The 21,533-nt window shown below is 38.4% G+C and overlaps 2 protein-coding genes across 3 annotated transcripts in view; one reads left to right on the top strand and one right to left on the bottom strand.

Moving 5' to 3' along the window:
* Positions 1–712: 712 nt before the first annotated feature.
* Positions 713–9,716, top strand: TRIM59 (tripartite motif containing 59). Of its 2 annotated transcripts, XM_084876035.1 has the most exons (4): positions 713–932; positions 2,169–2,250; positions 6,317–6,361; positions 8,362–9,716. In XM_084876035.1, the coding sequence occupies exons 3-4, from the start codon at positions 6,329–6,331 to the stop codon at positions 9,571–9,573; spliced, it is 1,245 nt and encodes a 414-aa protein (XP_084732161.1). In that variant the 5' UTR covers positions 713–932; positions 2,169–2,250; positions 6,317–6,328; the 3' UTR covers positions 9,574–9,716. The 2 variants fall into 2 exon arrangements, with proteins under 2 accessions (XP_084732161.1, XP_084732162.1); XM_084876036.1 differs by lacking the exon at positions 6,317–6,361.
* Positions 9,717–11,469: 1,753 nt separating this feature from the next.
* Positions 11,470–21,533, bottom strand: part of SMC4 (structural maintenance of chromosomes 4) — a 38,987-nt gene continuing 28,923 nt past the window's right edge. Inside the window, exons 18-24 of the mRNA XM_084876012.1 lie at positions 18,149–18,338; positions 16,416–16,560; positions 15,980–16,153; positions 15,426–15,608; positions 15,046–15,278; positions 14,054–14,237; positions 11,470–12,630 (exon numbers count right to left, since the gene is read on the bottom strand). Of these exons, the coding sequence (XP_084732138.1) occupies positions 12,478–12,630; positions 14,054–14,237; positions 15,046–15,278; positions 15,426–15,608; positions 15,980–16,153; positions 16,416–16,560; positions 18,149–18,338 (1,262 nt within the window). The 3' untranslated portion in view covers positions 11,470–12,477. The remainder of the gene's footprint in view (positions 12,631–14,053; positions 14,238–15,045; positions 15,279–15,425; positions 15,609–15,979; positions 16,154–16,415; positions 16,561–18,148; positions 18,339–21,533) is intronic.

Below are 21,533 nucleotides of genomic sequence, written 5' to 3'. Positions count from 1 at the left end.
GTTAAGAGGGAAGCTATGATGAGAGTATCTTGAGATACAGTTGGATCAAGTTTCTCAAGAAAAAAGGGAAAAGGACGACTTATGTGCATGTTTCCCGGTTCTAGGCGGGTTTAAGAAGGTGAAACAGTAACGTGGAGACATGGCACTGGAAGTCAGAATTCTGTACGGTAATTTCCAGTGAAAAACACTGGCTGGGAAGAGTGGGGAGAGACGCAGGAGATGGTCCTCCTGAGCCCCACGGTCCCACCAGCTCTCCCAGGGCGCGTTCTCTGTAAGGACAAGCGATCCTAACTAACCCGGGCCCCGCTTCCCACGCCGGCCCCGCTCAGGCAGGGCCAGGTGTCCGGGTCCCCAAAAAACCATCGGAGTCAGGGCCCGACCTCGCAGGCGTGCGGAGACTTCTCCGCGCAGGGAACAGGCGAGGTACCAATGGCTCCACGTAAAAAATAGTCCTATGAATCGTTCCTGTATGAATGGTCGGCCGCCGCTTGGCCCCACTTCTCCCCGGGCCAGGGTCGCCATGCGGCTCCGCGGCTCCGCGGCTCCCGGAAGCATCCCACACCCAAAGCGCCGCTAGCAGAGCACCGCCCCGAGCTTCCCCGAGGGCGTCCGCACCTACTGCGCAGGCGCGGGAAGCTGGGCCTCCAGCCAATCCCTGCCGGCCACGCCCCCGCCTCCGCAGGCGCCGCCGGCCGTTTACTTTCGAACGGCGGCCCCCGCGCGCGTTCCCATTGGCCGGCGCCCCGCAAATTGAATGTTGCCGGGAGACCGCACCTGCGTCGGAGGCTCCGCGAAGCCCCGCCCCGTCTGGGCACCTGGAGGCCCTCGGGGCGGCGGAGGGCGGGGCCGCCCGGCAGTTGTCGGCGTCCCGCGTGGAGGCCGGCGAGCTCCATCCTGGCTCGTGAGGAGGCTGCCTGTCTGCCCCGCGCCGGGTGAGTGCCGGGGGGTTCCCTTCGGGTTCGAGAAGGCGGCGGCGGCGGCGGCGCCGGGCCCCCCTTCTTTCCCCGCGGCCGAGGCTGGGGTCCCGCATCCGTTCTTCCCTCCGGCCGCTTTTTGGGGAGCTCGGGAGCTCGCTCTCCTCCCTCCAGCCCGGAGCTGCCTGCCTCTCCGTGAGGAGGGAGCGTCCTCCGTGGCGGGGACGGGGAGCGGGGCGCCCTCCCTGCCCGGAGCGGGGCTGCCCCGCGGGGTCGGGCTCCCGCGCGGAGGGCGCCGGGCCGGGGAGGCCGCCTTGGCGGGGAGGCCCGGGCGGACCTCTCCTCTGCCTTCGGGGAGAGGCATCCTGAGCCCTTTTGTCAGAGGTTCTTCCGAGGACTGCACTGGGGGAGGTGTGTCTGTGCCCATTTTGCAGATGGGAACCCTCGGCTGCATTCTGTTTGAAGGATCCATTCTCCATCCTTTGTGGCCAGCGCTGACCCACCATCCCTCACAGGCTGGTGAGACGCCGTGGAGACTCCATAGTCTTAACCATTTCAGAAAAGTGTCTCCCAATCCAGGACAGAAAGATAAACCAGGCGTACTGATGGGAATAGACTAAATCACTTAATTGAATCACAGTTTGAAGCGGGTAAAAGCTTTCAGGGCCGCGGATGCCTCCTGTCTTCGAATCACCTCTGAGCAATCCACAGAGATCGGGAACGTCTGCCCCGCCGGCACCGTGGTTGGCTGGTAGTTCTCAGAGCCCAGGAGCTACCTGACGTTTTTAAAAATATATATATTTTATTGATTTTTTTTTACAGAGAGGAAGGGAGAGAGAGTTGGAGACATCCCTGAGAAACATCAATCAGCTGCCTCCTGCACACCTCCCACTGGGGATATGCCCACAACCAAGGTACATGCCCTTGACCGGAATCGAACCGGGACCCCTCAGTCCGCAGGCCGATGCTCTATCCACTGAACCAAGCCGGTCTCTGCGATACCTGACCTTTTAAAGGGGGTCCCGTTTATTGGGGCGCAGAATAATTGGGACTTTGAGGGTGAAAATGACACCTCTCCTTGCTGCTGCAACAACTGTTGATACTTTTCGCTACTTTAAAAAAAAAAAAAACAACGTGGCAAGAGGAAGGTAAACATCGAAGACCGTGAAATAGAAACCATTCTTGTGGTTTCCTATGTGTGTATGTTTTTTTTAGAATGTAACTTCTGAAACATAACATTCTTTTGATTTTTAGAAAAAGAATAAAAGAATCTGGAAAAGTTGGACAAGATAAAATATACTATTCAGTCTTCAAACTAGGAAGATCAACAGAGCAGGTAAGCTCTGGGAGATCAAGTGGATATAAAATTTTCAGAAAAAATTTTACTCTCTGGTTAAATTGCATCATTTCTTTTTTAGTTTGGGGGAACAGGTTGATGCCAACATGCAGGAAAACAGTCCAAATAGGCAGAGTTAAAATTAGATCTGACGGTGGGATTTTTTAATAAAAAAATTTGAATGAGTTATGGTGATCTTTTACTGTTTTGTACAATTTTTATGTACAAAAACATTTTAAAAACGTAGCCTACGTGTATAGGAGATGCAGTTGTAGCGTTTCTAAAGAAGCCTTTAACTGGATGACATGTGCTTTTTATCAGTTAGGGCCATGAAGATGGGAGCCCCAATCTGGGTGGTGGCACTTTTTGCAGAGTTATAGCTGACTCACACTGTAAGTCCTAGAGCAAGTCATCTCACTCTCTAATGTGGTAAATATTTAGTGACTGAAAAATATAATGAATGTTTTATGTCCCCTCATGTGTAGAGATGAAAGGCAACGACACATTAGTGAATTAAAACTCAAAAATGTTGTTTGCAGGAGAGTGGGCGGTGACACTTTTGGTTCTGCTTCATTCTCCCATCATCAGTTGTCAGTGCTGACCCATCCATCACAGGCTGGTTAGACACTGTGGAGACTCCATAGGAAATCAGTCTTCAGCAGAAAGACTGCATACAAAGTTTAGAAATTCAAACATGTGTTTTTGATATTTCAACACGAGAAATTTGTGAAATAATTTGTTACTAGATGATGTAGCCTCAGGTTTCTTCCTGAAAAGATTTTTTTTTTTTATATTCTTATTTCTTGGTGACTTTTCAAAGAGAAGCAGGAAATCTTGACTAATTACCGACTTTTACTTGGGATTTTAGTACTCATTGGAGGAAAATAGCATTTTATATTGGATTAATGAAAGTATATCAGTTTGGTAATGAAAGTGTATGGCTTCAGCTATATATATATTTTTTTTACACCTGAGAATATTTTTATTGTTGTTTCTTGTCAGTAAATTACACATTGGCTGGGTACAGAATTCTAAGGTCATGTTATTTTCCTGTGGGCATTGCTACATTGTCTTCTAGGATTCCTTATTGCTTTTGAGATGTTTTATTTGCTGAGTTGTAACCAACATCTGAAGACATGGCTGGCTGCATGTCCAAGATGGCTTTTTCACTTCCATGTTTTGACACCTCATTGCTTCTCCAATTGGTCTCTCAGCAGAGTAGCCTGGACTTTTTACTCAGCAGTTTGTGATTCTAAGAGGCAGCAACCTATCAGGCTAGTTAAGGGCCATACCCAGAACGTTTACAGCATCACTTGTGCTGTGTCCTGCTGGTCAGAGCAGTCACACACGTCCTGTCTAGACTTTTTTGGGGGTTTGGAGGGTGGGAGAATAGATTTTATCTGTTGATGGGGGAGTACCAGCAAAGTCACATTACAGAAGAGCATATATGGGTGATAATTGTGGCCATCTTTGGAAATTAGTCTCCCCAAGGAGAATTTGGAGACCATTATGTTTTTGTGCTCTCTCTCTTTTTTTTTTTAGGTATCTTACTTTTCTGCCAGGATGTTTGTAGTATCTATTGCCTTTATTTCTTTTTCTTTAAAATTTTATTATATTTTTAATTGCATGTTAATAGTTGAAATTAAAACATCAGTATTTTAAGTTTATAAAGAAAAAAAAAAAAAGCAGCTCTCTGCCCTCACTCTCTCCACTCCTGATTCCTGCACTCCAAAAGCAAGCACTTTAATTTCTTTTAATGATTTCTTTTCATATTTGCTTAGTATCTATACCAGTGGTCAGCAAACTCATTAGTCAGCAGAGCCAGATATCAACAGTACAACGATTGAAATTTCTTCCTTTTTTTTTTTTTTTTTTTTTAATATATTTTATTGATTTTTTACAGAGAGGAAGGGAGAGAGATAGAGAGCTAGAAACATCGATGAGAGAGAAACAACGACCAGTTGCCTCTTGCACACCCCCTACTGGGGATGTACCCGCAACCAAGGTACATGCCCTTGACTGGAATCGAACCCGGGACCTTTCAGTCCGCAGACCGACGCTCTACCACTGAGCCAAACCGGCTTTGGCTGAAATTTCTTTTGAGAGCCAAATTTTTTAAACTTCTAATGCCACTTCTTCAAAATACTCTCCCAGGCCGTGGTATTTTGTGGAAGAGCCACACTCAAGTGGCTCGCAAGCTGCGGTTTGCCGACCACTGATCATACTAATAAAAGGGTGATATGCTAATTAGGCAGGGAGACCTTCTGGACATCCTTCTGGACAAAGCCATGGTGGTGGGTGATCAGGCCAGGAGGGGAGGGCAATTGGGGATGATCAGGCCAGCAGTGGGGGCAGTTGGGGGAAAGCAGGCCAGCAAGGGGGGCCAATTGGGGGCAAGCAGGCTGGCAGAGGGGGCCATTTGGGGGTGAGCAGGTGAGAGCTCTCTTTCTGGTTTACAGATGTCTATTTTCTTGCTGGGTCTTCATATGGTGGAGAGCAGAGAGAGAGAGAGAGGGAGGAAAAAGAGAGAGGGAGGATGGGTGCGTGTTTATTTTTGAGAACTCTGTCAAAACTATTTGTCAACATTGAAAAGTTACTATATAATAAAAATGTAGTATGCAAATTGTCCCCTCATCTGGGAGTTCAACCAGGGGCAGGGCCAGCAGGGGGAAGGGAGAGAGTACCTGGCTGGCAGTCAGCAGTCACTAGGAACCCTATCAGTGCATGAATTTCATGCACCGGGCCTCTAGTTTTTGTATAGAATTTTAGGTTGAAAGCCATTTTTTCCATGAGAATATAGGGTGGAGCAAAGATAGGTTTACAGTGTGAGTACATGAAACTTATTTTTGTATTATTATTTATTAATTATTGAGTTATTAACAACAAACTTTTGCCCATCTCTGTATTTAAGGCATTGCTTCATTGCCTTATAGGGTCCAGTGTTATTACATACATACAGCATAGCTAAAATCCAACATATTTATCCTAGAAAATATACATAGAAGTTTTTTGCTCCTTTTCTTCCCAGAGTTTAGGCTGGTTATGGAAAATTTCTGGTGCATAAAAGTTCATACTAGTTCCTGGAAGAACTAGCTTCTAAACAATAACCAGCTATATATCTTTTGTTTCTCAGGCAGCAACCAGAATCAGAAAGTTCCTGGTTTTATAGTTCTTGTCAACTAGACTTGCTTCTCAGTATCTGACTTCTCATGAATTTGTTGACTAAAATTAGTTCTTAATAAATCAGCAAGAAGAGGCTAGTCTAAGAGTAGAATTTGATTTCTGTATTTTTAAGTTTTTCACATGTTTCTGATGAAATTTTATTTAAAATTTTATGTATTATGGAAGTAACTTTGAGACCATAATATTTGCTTCCATTTTTATATGAGCTCAGGAGATATTTTCTTTACAGTATTGCTAATATCCTCATTTGAAAGAAAGTTGAGCTTTTGGGTTCCCTAAATGGGGTCTTAGAAAATGTTTTGTAGCTTTTGACAAATATAGGGCTTTGGAGGGAAAGGTTGCATTCTGTTTCAAGGAAAATTTTTGTACTTAAACATTAAATAGCTCTAAAATTAAATCTAAATTGAATATATGTCCACTGCTCTTTTTATTTCCTGTTACATACTATTCTGTCCCATCATGACGTCACTGAAATACTCTGAGAAACGTGTTTTCCTTGGAGGTTCTGTATGATTTCGGAGCTCTCTGTAGATACAGGGTAGAGTCATAAAGTCTCCCCAACATGTACTCACTTGAATTTATGTGCAGTGAGTGCCATCCAGTTACGTTAGTTTCCTGGAATGTTTCACAGGTGAAGCTTAGTTTCTGTGTGACACATCCTGGTTTATTAGGGCTCTGAATATTGTTCTGAATGGAGTGTATTTTCTGATGTACTCAACTGTTACAGCTTTCCTGAGTAGAGATTTCTCTGTTTTAAAGAAACAAAAAACCCCCTAAGACCTGACATTAACATTAGTCTCTTAAGAGGCAGTGTTTACTTGTGAGTGAAAGCCTACTATGTGTCATATTTTGTGCTTGGACGAAATTTCTGTCCTTATTGCAGATTTACATCCCAATGAGTAGAAAAATGCTACAAAATAAAATCCAGGTAAGTGCTGTGAAGTGTAAGTGCAGCAGTTTAGCTGAGATTAATTAACAAGGGCATCTAATCAGGAGATAAGAATTTAAGTTGAGATTTGAAGCATGGATGAGTTTGGTTTTGAAAATGGTGAAAGGAGCATAGAGCTAAAAAGTCTAAAGAGGTTTTTATGTTTACTAAAAGTGTAATTTGTTTTCTTCTAAGAAAAATATTTTTATTGATTTTTAGAGAGTGGGCGGGGAGAAACACCAATGTTAGAAGGAACATAGATTGGCTGCCTCTTGCATACTCCCTAATGAGGATGAGTGTGCAACCTGGGCATGTGCCTTGACCTGGGCACGTGTCCTGCCTGGGAATAGAACTGGCAATCTTTCGGTGCACAAGACAATGCCTAACCAACTGAGCCACATCAGCCAGGGTGAAAGTATAATTTGTTTTCTCAAACTTTTATTTATTTTTAAAGAAATATGTGTCTATCGTTTCACTTAAATATATATATATATTTTATTGATTTTTTTTACAGAGAGGAAGAGAGAGCTAGAAATATCGATGAGAATCATCTATCAGCTGCCTCTTGCACACCCCCTACTGGGGAATGTGCCTGCAATCAAGGTACATGCCCTTGACCGGAATCGAACCTGGGACCTTTCAGTCTGCAGGCCGATGCTTTATCACTAAGCCAAACCCGTTCCGGCTGTTTTCTCAAACTTTTATTAATCTTTTTATAGAGGAGGATTTGATAATTACCTGAATGACATTTGGGTTTTTTGTTTTGCTTTTCAAGATTCTTGAAACAGTGCTGTGACTTGATTTTTCCCTGTTGGGTTAAGTAAGACCTAAGGATCGTGATTTGCATTGATAGATACAAAGGAGTATTAATGATAAGGTGCAAAACTGTAGGCTTGTTGGAAATGTCAGTAATAGCTTCCTCAGAGGTCAAGTTACTTGTCAGAGAGGGTTTCCGAACTATTTTGCTCAGCTTCTTGCATTAAGGAGAGATGACTAATGGTACTCTTTACCATGCATATTCTAGTGATCAGTAATTTTTTTTTTTTTTTACCACTTTTTGAAACTGATGTTTTATTGCAAGGACCAATTAAAAAATGTTTTTCTCTTCTAAATCCTCGAATTAAATTTACTTTGGCCTTTCTAGAATCAAAGCAGCCCTGTCTAGGCTCCCTCCTATTGATTCTTCTATCATAAGCCCGTCCTCGTTTTGCTGTCTCCAGCTTTAATAAACGTGCTCTCAAAATTACAAATAAATAAAACATAAATTGAGTATTGCATTATGTAAGCACACCAGTCATCCAGTTTAAGAAGCTAAGAAATTTATAAGAGTTACTAGAGAAATTTAGTAACTTGATTTAGAAATTAGGATTGAGCCAACTGAGATCATGAATTCTTTTGAAAGAATGTAATTTTGCTAAGCCTAACTTACTTTAGCATTTTAGAATGTAATAAGTTTCATAGGACAGTTATAATCATTAAGCAGACTTCAATAGAACACTGAATTTAAATCTTCATTACATAGGAACAAAATTAAATAACTTCAATTTGAAGCATTACAAATTAGAATTGTTTTGTTTAGCATGATTTTTGTCCCAAATAAGCTCTTAAAGATATTGCATTACATTAAAAAAAATTAGTAAATAGCCGAAACCGGTTTGGCTCAGTGGTAGAGCGTCGGTCTGCGGACTGAAAGGTCCCAGGTTCGATTCCGGTCAGGGGCATGTACCTTCGTTGCGGGCATATCCCCGGTAGGGGGTGTGCAAAAGGCAGCTGGTCGATGTTTCTCTCTCATCGACGTTTCTAACTCTCTATCTCTCTCCCTTTCTCTCTGTTAAAATCAATAAAATATATTTAAAAAAAAAATTAGTAAATATCTTAATTATTCTCTTTTAAATGACAAGTACAGTATATTAACAATTTGGAGGGTAACAACTAAGACTTTATATATGTGCAATTATCTTTGTTATATGTAGACTTAAAATACTTTTTTCTCTTGACAGAAAATGCACAACTTTGAGGACGAGTTAACATGTCCCATTTGTTATAGTATTTTTGAAGATCCTCGTGTACTACCATGCTCTCATACATTTTGTAGAAGCTGCTTGGAAAATGTTCTTCAGGCATCTGGTAACTTTTATTTATGGAGACCGTTACGAATTCCACTAAAGTGCCCTAATTGCAGAAGTATTATTGAAATTGCTTCAACTGGTATTGAATCTTTACCTGTTAATTTTGCATTAAGGGCTATTATTGAAAAGTACCAGCAAGAAGATCATCCAAATATTGTCACTTGCCCTGAACATTACAGGCAACCATTGAATGTTTACTGTCTACTGGATAAAACATTAGTTTGTGGTCATTGCCTTACCATAGGCCAACATCATGGCCACCCTATAGACGACCTTCAAAGTGCCTATCTGAAAGAAAAAGATACGCCTCAGAAACTGCTGGAACAGTTAACCGACACACACTGGACGGACCTTACTTGTCTTATTGAAAAGCTAGAAGAAGAAAAATCTCATTCGGAGAAAATGGTTCAAGGTGATAAAGAAGTTGTTCTCCAGTATTTTAAGGAGCTTAATGATATATTAGAACAGAAAAAAAAGAATTTCCTAACTGCTCTCTCTGATGTTGGCAATCTGATTAATCAAGAATATACTCCACAAATTGAAAGAATAAGAGAAATGAGGAAGCAGCAGCTTGAATTGATGACATTGACAACATCTTTACAAGAAGAGTCTCCACTTAAATTTCTTGAAAAAGTTGATGATGTCCGTCAGCGTGTGCAGATCTTGAAACAAAGTCCACTTCCCGAGGTCCAACGTATTGAAATTTATCCCCGAGTAAGCCAAGTATTGAAAGAAGATTGGAGCATAACAGAAATTGGACAAGTTAAGAAACTTCTCATTCCTGAAATGAAAATTTCTTCAACCAGGATGCCTTGTTCCTGGCCTGCTGATGAAAAGGAAGCTGAATTTTTTAAGATTTTAAATATTGCTATAGTTACATTAATTTCAGTGATACTGATGTTGATCCTTTTTTTTAACCAACACATAATAACCTTTCTAAATGAAATCACTTCAATGTGTTTTTTTGAAGTCTCTCTCTCTGTTTACCAAAGTTTATCTAACAATCTGCACAATTTAAAGAAAATGCTATATCACACTTTATATTTACTGAAGGAATTCATATGGAAAATAGTCTTTCGTTGAAAATGCAAATCTAAATTCAAATAGGCTTTTTCTAAACAGGGACCAACAACATTGCTAAGTGGAAAAATTGGGGTTGCATGGATAAATAAAATAGCAAACTGAACTTTATTGGAATTGCAACAAACATATAGAAATATTTTAAACCTTTTATGTTTCTGTTGGATAGAAATGTGTCAGAAATGAAGCAGTGTCTCTGGTTTTCAATGTAAAACCTAGAATAAAATCTAGTTGATTTGAATTTTATCCTTTTTCATGGATTTGAGAGCTTGACTTAATATTGCTGTGGCATTTAAACATTGTTTTGCCAATATTGTCTTTTAGCATTAATATGGCTGTAGTGATTGACTTTGCAGTTCTTCACACATAGCTTTTAGAATAAAAGATGGTAAAATTGGGAAAGTACCTATGCACTTATTTTTGATGTGGCTTCTTTTGCATGGGCAGATAAGAATGGTGATGTTTTGAAATCAAGCAGCAAAGTCTAAAATAGGGGTTGCTTAAAGATGTTTTTGATCAAACAAACTGGATCCACACATTGTTTTAGATGGATTTGTCTTAAGATGTTTAAAATCTAAGTGTTGTTAGGAAACAAACAGCAACGTTTCCTAAAAAATATTCTGTGGTTTGTGTTACTTTAGGGCTATATTTAACTTTTGTGTGGTGTTGCCAACTAAGTTCTTGGATAAAAAGTTTTTGAAATGTTATGTATTCTGTCCTCTGTAGATTTAGATAACATGTTAACTGCATTTGTCTTAAAAACTTAAATTTGTCCAAGGCCATATAATATATGACTTGCCTGTTTTTAGTTGACAAAACTTATGACTGTAGTCAAGTACAGGCATACCTCGTTTTATCGCACTTTTGCAGAACATTTTTTTATTTTCCAACTGAAGATTTAGTTGCAACCCTGAGTCAAGTATATCTGCACTAGAATTACAACTTGCTGAAAACTCAGATGGTTTTTTTTTTCTTTTAGCAATAAGCACTTTTAAATTAGGTGTATATTTTTAAAAGATATAATGGTGTTGCATACTGAATAGACTGAATTATGTGTAGCATAAGCATAACCTTTGTATGCACTAGGAAACCAAAAATATTTTATTGTATTTGGTGGATGGTGCCTGATTCTTAAACATGCTGTTCTTTTTTGTACTTTTACTGGGAAGATGAGATTGTGTACAATTTAAAGTGCATATTAAAATATTTCACATATAACAAAAGTATGTATTTTAATAAACTATATTTTACTTATATTGTCTTAATAAGGCACTCAAACTCGAGTGGTAACTTTGTATTTTTCATATGGGTTGTGGGTGGGTATCATGCACTTTGTTATTAAAGTGTAATAAAATACTTAATTCCATTCACCTATACTCTAATGAAAAAGCTCTTGATTATAATTATAGCCTTTTTAAAGTTACTTTTCCCTTCCATGATTGAAAACAAATGACCAGGCTATGACGTGTCACCCTGTTGATCAGTGGGGTTGATTTGGCTGGTCTGGCTAGTTGGTGCGGGTCTCTTTCCTCACCACTCCATGTGACTCTCCCAAAGCTGTGCAGGTTTAACCAGAGTTTTTCTATCAAGGGATACACAAGTAATTGCTCCCCTGATGGAGCCTCCAAACAAAGCCCTCAAGGTCCATTTGTAGGAAAACGATATCAAGCTTCAAAGAATCCAGACACATCCAAGTGAGGCAATGCCTTTCCACGAAGGCAAAATTAAACAGGCCAGCCTGTGTGGCTCAGTGGTTGAGTTTCCACCTATGAACCAGGTCACATACCAGGGCTCTGGGCTAGATCCCCAGTGTGGGGCGTGCAGGTGGCAGATGATTAATGATTCTCGTCGTTATTTCTATCCCTCTCCATTCTCTCTGAAATTAAACAAATGACCACACTTGTTTAAGATCTTTATTTAAATGCACACTAACATAATTTACATTTTGAATGGCTGTTATGATACAGACCTCTGTTGTATTTTTACTACCTAAATAATACTTTACTGAATAATGAACTGTAATAAGCTAATGAACTGTTAAGTCCTCAGGATCAATATCTAGAAATTGAACAGTAAGGACGAAGACTTCTGATTCAATACCAAAATGCCTTCTGAAAACCAAATGGTTGCCAACTTATTTCCAGTAGCGTAGTTCTTGAGCTAATACAGTGCCAAATAACAAAAATTGCCCTAAACCCTGGCAATGGGCAGGCAAAAAAATCCATCTTAATCACCATTTACAGGGAAGACATTAACCCATATATATTTCATTCTTTTTATGAAGCAACTGTTGCAGGTAGTCTTTCCATCACTGCATGCAATATCCTGGTCGTGTTTAAGACTTTCTCAGTTTGCTAGCCCTCTTGCAAGTGTTTTAAACACCAAGTGTTAGAAAAACATATGAACTCTCACCCTAACAAATAAAAATGACTCATAAAAAATATGCTCCCAGTATTTGGGTAAAAACAATGATTGTCTAAATTAGTAAATTAACTGGAATGCCTTTGGAATTTATAAATTAGAAGTTGGCAAGTCTTTCCACTGTAGGTCAAAGGTCCACGAGAGTATGTTGTATCTTGGTAACATCAACTAGTTTAGAACTTGAATGTTAACATACTTTTAATTCTGCTGGTAGCAATATGGGGGAAAAGGGCAGTACCTGAACTCCAGGCATCTTGTTTTCTACATAGTCTGCTGCTTACAAAATTGTCAGATTCTTAAAATCTCCTAGAAGCAGGCAGGATATTTTTATTAGACTTGTAACAGCATAAAATAGAAGGCAGTTTAAATGACCAAGTTTAGGAATATGAATATTATACATTTATAATCCTTTACACATATAAAAATCAGTAATATAATACACCAAGTCTGCTGATTCACGGCGATGAGTCTTCAGTATAAACAAGTTTAACACAGTCCTTTAGATGCAATTTCTTTTGGGTTTACCGCAACACTTTTTGTTATATTGTATGTCTTATAAATTCCAATAAGTCTATCTGAAATCTCAAACATATTATTTCGAAGAGAAATAATTATGAACTGGGCATTTTTTGTTTGTTCCTAAAGAGAAAGAAATAATAAGAAATATTAAGTATTAAAAGGTACATCATATAATAAACACCTAAGCTTTACTTCTATTTTAGGCAATAAAATTAACAATATTGACAATAAAAATAAACAGGAATGATGGGATGGATAATTTTTGAAAGAGTATTTGGATTTGAGAGGAATTTGAGGTTTCTAGAAGGATGGTTGTTTAAAAAGTCTTAGTTAAAAAAAAGATCTAGCCGGGACCGGTTTGGTTCAATGGATAGAGCGTCGGCTTGGGGACTGAAGGGTTCCGGGTTCGATTCTGGTCAAGGGCATGTACCTTGGTTGCGGGCATATCCCCGGTGGGGGGTGTGCAAGAGGCAGCTGATCAATGACTCTCTCATCGATGTTTCTAGCTCTCTATCTCTCTCCCTTCCTCTCTGTATAAAATCAATAAAATATATTAAAAAAATAAAATAAAAATAAAATAAAAAATAAAAAAAAGATCTAGCCTTGTTGGTGCAGCTCAATGGTTGAGTGTAGACCTATGAACCAAGAGGTCATGGTTTGTTTTCTGGTCAGGGCACATGCCTGGGTTTGTGGGCTGGATCCCTAGTCAGGAGCATTCAGGAGGTAGCAAATCGATGATTCTCTCTCATCATTGATGCTTCTCTTTCCCCCCTCCCTTCCTCTCTGAAAGCAATTAAAAAAAGATCTAGGCAGAGAGAGAATATTCTACTTGTGTTTCTGCTACCAATTTATTATTTTTAAAAATGTATTTTCTTGATTTTTTTACAGAGAGAGAGAGAGGGATAGAGGGTTAGAAACATCAATGAGAGAATCATCGATCAGCTGCTTCCTGCACAACCCCCACTGGGGATGTGCCGGCAACCAAGGTACATGCCATTGACTGGAATCGAACTTGGGCTCTCAATCCGCAGGCTGACACTCTATCCAATGAGCCAAACCGGTTTCGGCTCTGCTACTAATTTAAATTATCAAGTTATATTTTACTTTTCCAAAATGGAAATATTTGGTTCAAGTAAAGGACTTTGCCTCCTTTGATTTGTCAGGACATAGAGTTAGAGAATAGTTTGGAAAAAAAACTCAACAAGTAATAAGTCAATGAATTCCATATGCAATATCTGAATGAATTCCATGTGTAATATTTGATGAACGCATAAAAAATTTTAGGGTAGCCGAAGCCGGTTTGGCTCAGTGGTAGAACGTCGGTCTGTGGAATGAAAGGTCCCAGATTCGATTCCGGTCAGGGGCATGTACATTGGTTGTGGGCACAACCCCGGTAGGGGGTGTGCAAGAGGCAGTTGGTCGATGTTTCTCTCTCATCGACGTTTCTAGCTCTCTATCTCTCTCCCTTCCTCTCTGTAAAAAATCAATAAAATATTAAAAAAAAAAAAAAATTTAGGGTAAAAACCTCTAAATGATTACTTACATATATGTAAAACGCAACAATGGACACATTTTTAAAATCAAGGGCTGCATCAATCTCATCCATGAAGTAGAGGGGCGTGGGTTTGTAGTGATGAAGAGCAAATACTAAAGCCAATGAACTAAGTGTTTTCTCTCCTCCTGAAAGGTTGAAGATCTTCTTCCAACTTTTCTTAGGTGGTCGAACACTGAAATAAGAAAATCTTATTAGTCCATAAGCACCTTCTTTGGGAATTTCTAACTTGTTTTTCACCATACCAGACTTTTTGGGGTAATTTTATAAAACCGTTATTGGAGGATGAATTCATAGGAACATCTACCAAAATTTTAGGACTTACATCGAGACCGGTTTGGCTCAATGGATAGAGCGTTGGCTTGGGGACTGAAGGGTCCTGGGTTCGATTCCGGTCAAGGGCATGTACCTTGGTTGCGGGCATATCCCCAGTAGGGGGTGTGCAAGAGGCAGCTGATCGATGACTCTCTCTCATCGATGTTTCTAACTATCTCTCTCCTTTCCTCTCTGTACAAAATCAATAAAATATATTAAAAAAAAAAATTTTAGGACTTAAAAAACCAGGCTAATAAGTACTTCTTTGCTATTCTTCCCCCATTTCTAATGTAATTTTTACTCTGCAATTTTAAAATCCTTATGTTAAACTGAAATGACTAAGATTTAAGAAAAAGATGTGTAAAATTAAATACTTGTTTGCCCAGAATTTATGGTCTAAAACTGTCAATATATAATTTAGTATTTAGCACCTAACAAAACAAGTTGTGTATTTTTTAATCTTCATATCCCAACCCTAAAAAATACTAAGAATCTGGAGAAAGTATAGAGCTATCTATAATGATAAAATGCTAATTAGACTGGACAGCCGAATGAGCTTCCGGATGAAGCTGGGGATGTGAGGGCTGAGCCCCTTGCATGAATTTCGTGCATTGGGCCCCTAGTGTGATGTAATAGGAAGATACAAAACTCAGCATTTAGTTACAAACCTGAACATGATTCCTTCAGAGAAAGGATCCAAGCTGTCTACAAGCTCCAATTCAGCATCGCCTCCCAAAGTAAGCATTTGGTAATTCTCCTTTAATTTATTTGTTATTATATAAAAACCTGCCATGAATTCATTAAGCCTTTGTTTCCGGAGATCTTCATATGCCTGTCTAAAATTATCTCTTTCATGAGTAATTTTGTCCAATTCTGCTACCCGTTGTAAATATAATTCTTCCTATGAAAAGAATATTTTTGTGAGAATAAATAGCTATTCAGTTTTAAATTTGAGATGAGAACTTTTAATTATGTAAAATTAAAGGTCACAATTTGGGCTGAGGATAAAAAAAGAATTTTTGGTTATTCAGTAATAATTTATTCATACCTTCTTTTTATATTCTGCAATGGCACCAAGATTTGGTTTCATTTCATGACACTGGGCTTCCAAAAGTGCAATTTGATTTGTTATAGAATCTGGATTCTTGATTGCTTCAAGATCCTCTGGGCTCAGAACTAAAATCTCTTCAACAGGATTATCTTCTATGGGATGCAGAGATATTTTCGAAATCTAAAAGTTCAATGAAATTAAGAGTTAGGGAGGGCACAGTACTGCCATTCATTGTTTAAAAAGAATCAAAACAATATGACAATTTACCTACTAAAACAACATATACCAAAGATTTGTGACTAATTTGTGTATCTACTTTTCAAAGGGCTTCAAGAAAAATAATTGTAGCATTCCAAATTCTGTTAAATTTCCAAATCAACCCGTGGATGAAAATGTTAACTACTTCTAAAAATTATCCAGATTTTTTTTGTATTTAATATTGCTACATATTGTTCCTAATGTAACCTATAAACCTGGGAAGTGATTATATCATGAATTAAGAATCATAACATACCCAAACACACACATTAGCTAAATGATAATAATCTCACCTCTTTCTGCCAATATCTTATTTTAGAATTATGTTCTGCAATGTGACCATCTATTTGTTCAAGTTTCAATTTAATACTAAGTGCATCTTTTTGAAGAGCATGTTCATTTTCTTGAATTCCTTTTAGTTCCTGTAGTAGATTACGATGTTCTTTCTGGACCTCTGGTAAGGACTCCTAAAAACCAAGAAGAACTGCTACATTTATGATCTTCCCCAATAAAGAACAAGTATTTTCATATTGCAAAGCTGAAGTTGGCAATCTCCCCAGGCCTCTTCCATTTTAAATTAAAACTATTTACTCAAAAGTTACAATACAGTACTTATGTTTTATTGTATAAATAGAAGTTAATATAGTTACAAGTTTTAATCTATTGAGCACTTATTATGCAAGGTACTGATGTCATATATCCAATTGCTTAAACTTCCTTGAGTCCTACCTCTGCAGCATTTGTATTCTTTATGACCTCTGTCGCTTTGTCCTCAAGATTTTTCAGCTCTGCTGTTAAGTCATCTATTTCTTTTGCAGTATCTTTTATTTCTTTTTCTGTGCGAGAGACAGAGTCTTGCGCTTTTTTAAGATTTCTAAACAAGCAAAATAATGTATTAAAAATGTGGTCAATGTGTGACTTGTTAATCTGCTTCTGAAAACCTACCAAATAATTTTTCATGACATTAATGCAATTCTTCTTCTATTACAAATTTTGAAATTTACGATTTATAAAACCATCCCTAAACTAGTTTTTAAGTTTATACATACACTTGTGGGATGTTGTATATTTTATTAAACTCTCAGTACAAATTAATGAAACTTTCATTATATAAGCTTCTAGCATCATCCAATCTTACACTATAAAGCAAAGTTAGAGTATATTCTTTTGTTACTTTCTTGTCAGTTGGAGATACCTAAGTATCTATACTCATAAAGCTACACAATTAAATAAAAATTACCTTACAGTTTACCCTGGCCGGGTGGCTCAATTGGTTTGAGCATCATTCTGTACACCAAAAGGTTGTAGGTTCAATTCCCAGGCAGGGCACATATCTATTTAAGTTTCAGGTCCAATTCCTGGTCAGGGCACATACGGGATGCAACCAATCAATGTTTCTCTATTTCTTTCTCAAATCAATAAACAACGTATTCTCAGGTGAGAATTAAAAAAAAAAAAATTACCAGTTCAAATCAGGGCAACAAGTGCTTCTAAAGAGGTGTAGAGGCGGGAGTTGGGGGACACCTGGAGAAACAACTATTTCTCCCTTAATAAAGTTATTTCTATGCTGACAAATGTGTTTAGGCAAACTACCACTCCTAACAAATGGCTTATTAGAGCCTTATCTTTAAGTTAAAAGGCACTGGGAAAAATGAAATAGCCAGATACAATAGTCAATATGCAGTCTTTTTTTCTAATTTTAAGATAAGCAATAGTTGCTTACATTTCAATATATTATATACATATTTATCTTTATTTTAACACCACTTCAATAAGCAATCTAAAAATTAATTTTAGTAGATCTATGAATGGACAAGCTTTTTGTGATCTGGGACAATGGAATAATTAAGAATGTAAGTTACTAAGGCAATTTTGCCAAGAAATCTCATTTTTATCTCTTACTCTTCTAAGACCTAGATCTAATCACCAACAGAGAAACAATACTAATTTCTATGTCCTCACAACAGCTGGGGAGTTAACAGAATTACACTTAGCCAAGATTATCTATTTATCAGTGTTTTTTTTTGTTTTGTTTTGTTTTTAACTGATATGACAAATGTTGAGCATAGCTTTCTCCTCACTAAAGTCCTTTTAGGCAACATGTCTGATAGACTTAATAAGTAACAGTAATAGAAAAATTTAATGCAATTAAATATTAACCACCTCTGCCCTAGCTGGGTTGGCCTGCAAACTTCAGGGTGCCTTGGTTGCAGGCTCCATCCCGGCCCCGGTCAGGGTGTGTGTGGGAGGCAACCAAATTGATGTGTCTTTCTCACATCAATGTTTTTCTGTCTCTCCCCTTTCCTTCTACTCTCTCTAAATATCAATGGAAAAATATCTTGGAGGATAAACAAAAAAACAAAAACAAAAACAAAAACAAAAAGCAAAACAAAACCATTAACTCCTTTCCAGTGTCGAGGTAAAGAAGAGGAAGGCAGGTTGGGGTACTATGCATACTCTACCTGTCAGCAGTCTTGATTGCTACTTGGGCTTTAGTAATAGTAGAAGCACATTCATCTAATTGCTTATTTATTTTATCAAGTTTGTCTTGTTGGGCCTTGAGTTTATGGTTATTAATTTCTACGATGATATTGTGTAATCTTTTAACCTCAGCCTCTATTTTACCAGCTCTTTCAGCCACATTGTCATATTCTGAAAAAAGGAAAAAAAAAAAAAAGAAAACTTAATTCATGTTTCTAGGTTAACAAACATCACTAGTTACATGTAAATTTCTTCAGTATATATGACTTAACCTAATGCATTTAAAATAAATTAGATATTTGGGGAAAAGTACCTCAAAAAACGAAAACACACCGTGTCAAGACAGTGTTATGACCAAACATGGTAAGTTCTCTGGCTCAGCTCTAACAAGACCAATTTACTTCTTAATGGCTTCATGCCCTCAAGCTCTTCTCAAAGGTATTTTCCAACTTTTTCTTAGGGTACTTCCTTGCCTCTTATTGGTCTCATAATGCTTTTTATCCTTAGACTATGTGCTAAATAGAATGCCAGTGGTGAAGAAATAGTGGTTATTTTATTTGATAACCTAAGTTCTTCTACATGTATTTTAACAAGAAGATGGGGCAGGGGAGATAGGATAAATCTTGGCATTCTTTTGTGTGGCATAGAAAGCTAACTTTCATTTCCTAGATTCCTTTGTACCTAGGTATATTCAGTCAAACAAAATTGTATAATTTGGGAGGCAAAAGTGATGCATCAAACATGTTTCTACAAGCAAGCAATCACAGACAAGTTCTTGATGGAGAGAGTTTCTGGTGTCTAGTCAAAAACTTTGTGAATAGAGGCAGTGGCATTAACTTTGATGACATAGATTATAGTGGTTATGTGCTTCTGATGCTGGTAATTGTAGTGTTATCTTCCCAATAAGAGACAGTATAGTTCCTTTGATGGTTCTGCAGAGTAGCTCTGGAAATTATTTGTGAATGTTCAACCTAGAATTAGTCACCCTAATGATTCTGTAAACAATCTACTACTCTCTTAAGCACACTTGCGGCTCTATACAAATCCTTTGCACACCAGCAAGGACTCTGTTCTCCTATTTGAATCTTAATCACTATATAGTATCAGGAGGAGGAAAGGTGACAAAAAGGTGAGGAGGTCAAGCTATAAAGAATACCTACGTCTAAAAAACTAAGCTAACTTATGGAAAGAGAATCCCATAAAGCTCCAATAGGAGGTGTACAGGCATTTGGCACAGGGGGAGGCACTTGCTGAGAAAAGGATTGGATGAGGAGTTAACTACTGCTTTCTTTTTTGTCTCTTCTATTAGGTAGGTTGGAATTTCAACCTTCCCTAAATCTTAACTTACCATTTTTCTCTTAAGTGTTCTAAATTACCAGGAGAATTTTTTAGCCTGACCTTGTAGCCCATATAATGAATTAATTTGAACAACTCTGTTTCATTTCTGAGATCACTGCTTAGCTCTTAAAAAACAAAAACAACTGTTTTTATAGCCTTTTGGATCCCCCTTCCCCTAAGGATATTAAATATACACATTTATAAGTTCTATATTGCCAACACTAGCAATTTCCCCCCCAGGTCTAAGAAAGCTGAAATTCCTTTAGGCTGCCTGCGTGCTCGGCTTACCTGTGGGGCAGAGCACAGCTGCAGTGGGGGCTGGCACTGTGCCTTGCACTGGGGAGTGCCAGGTATGCAGCAGGAAAGGGCTCCAAACCTTTAGAATATTTTCTTCCTTATTTTCAAGTTTTAAAATTTTGAAGTCAATATTCTGTACCACCTTACACTCCCCAATCCCTTACTCTATTCTCTGTACATAGCCAGAGAGATATTTTAATAACTAAACTAATATGAAATGAAATATTCAAAGATATGCTTGCAAAAATGGGTCCTCCATATTAGGCATTAACAGTCTACTGATAATAGCCAGTATTTCCATGAGAGGATAGATATTAATGAATATAGAGCTCCTAATAAAATCAAGGCTTCCTTTTCAAACAAAAATAAAATACAGATTTCTGTAGTCTCTCTAAAGAAGTGTTGCTATAAATGATAAGATATGAAATGGCCTTTCAACTAACCACTAGGTAGCATCAAAACAGTCACAAAAAATATTGTGGGTATGAGGAAACAGGAGTATGGGGAAATGTCAATGTGTTTGAAAAAACAAAAAATAGACCCAAAACCTAATGCAAGGGGGAATAACCCTGTCAAGATTACACCACTTCCCTGTACATCACTCTCCAATGCTTTTTATTTCACTTAGAGATTTGGCCTATCCAGGCTCTACATTATCTGGACTCTTCCATTTTTTATTCTAGCCACTCTGGCTTCCTTGTATTCCTAGAAAGTTCTGGCACACACCTGCCTCTAAGGGCCTTTGTACTTGGTCTATATTTTTCTTGGAATGCTCTCCTCCGGTTAGCACACATACTTCCTTTGGGACTCTGCTCCAATATCTCTAGCATAGGCCTGTTTAACCACCGTGTCTATCTGACCTCCTCCCCCATCCTCACCATGTCCTGTAATTGTTGTTTTACTTATCCCTCAGCACCACCTGATAAAGTATGCAATTTATTACTTTGCTTCCCCATCTCCAGTGTGAGCTTCTTAAAAAGATGGACTTTAGTAGATGCTACCTGAGTGAATGCCTTAATATTAAAAATGCAGATAAACATGACTATACACAACAAAAGACTATAGTGGACATCTGTCTGTTTAACTTCTTTTTACCACTTTTCCTTTTGGGAGAAAACTCATTTTTGGAGCATTTGCATAATTGTTCCAACTTCACCCCAGCTACTTCTTTGTGACGGACAATCAATATTTACCTTCCTTGGCTTATGAACCAACTTGTAACGGGTTATCTTGAGAATTCAATGAAAGTAAGTGCACTAGCTAAGATACTGTAAGCCAGGAAGGAATCTATGATCATAACCCACCATTCCCTCCTCCCGCAATCACCTATTCATGTTTGATTGAAGTAAGCATGGAAAGAGAAGCAGGGTTGCTCAAGTGCATGGTCCGGGGATTTCAACATCAAAGCCAACTCTGACAATAAGCCTATGAATTCCCTTTCTTACTTTAAAGACACATGTTGTACACAAGAAAAAAAGGTTCTTGGAAGAAAAAGTATTTTTCTAAGTTTTCAAGCAAATACTGTTTTTCTTCATGTAGGTACCATTTATTTCCTGTGGTGTTTTTTTTTTTTAGTTTCTCCAAATCCTTTCCTTAATCCAGCAATTATAATTGGTGTGCCATAAGATGTTTAAAAAACATGAAACACCTGACTTTTAGTCAGGGCACTGACTTCTTTTCCCTTAGATTATCTAATAAAAAAATGACAATAGCCAACACAATAGCTGTCTG

The sequence above is a fragment of the Pipistrellus hanaki genome, assembly GCF_964339955.1.
Source record: "Pipistrellus hanaki genome assembly, chromosome: 2".
NCBI classification, from domain to species: Eukaryota; Metazoa; Chordata; class Mammalia; order Chiroptera; family Vespertilionidae; genus Pipistrellus; species Pipistrellus hanaki.
This window is presented reverse-complemented; position numbering and strand designations above follow the sequence as displayed.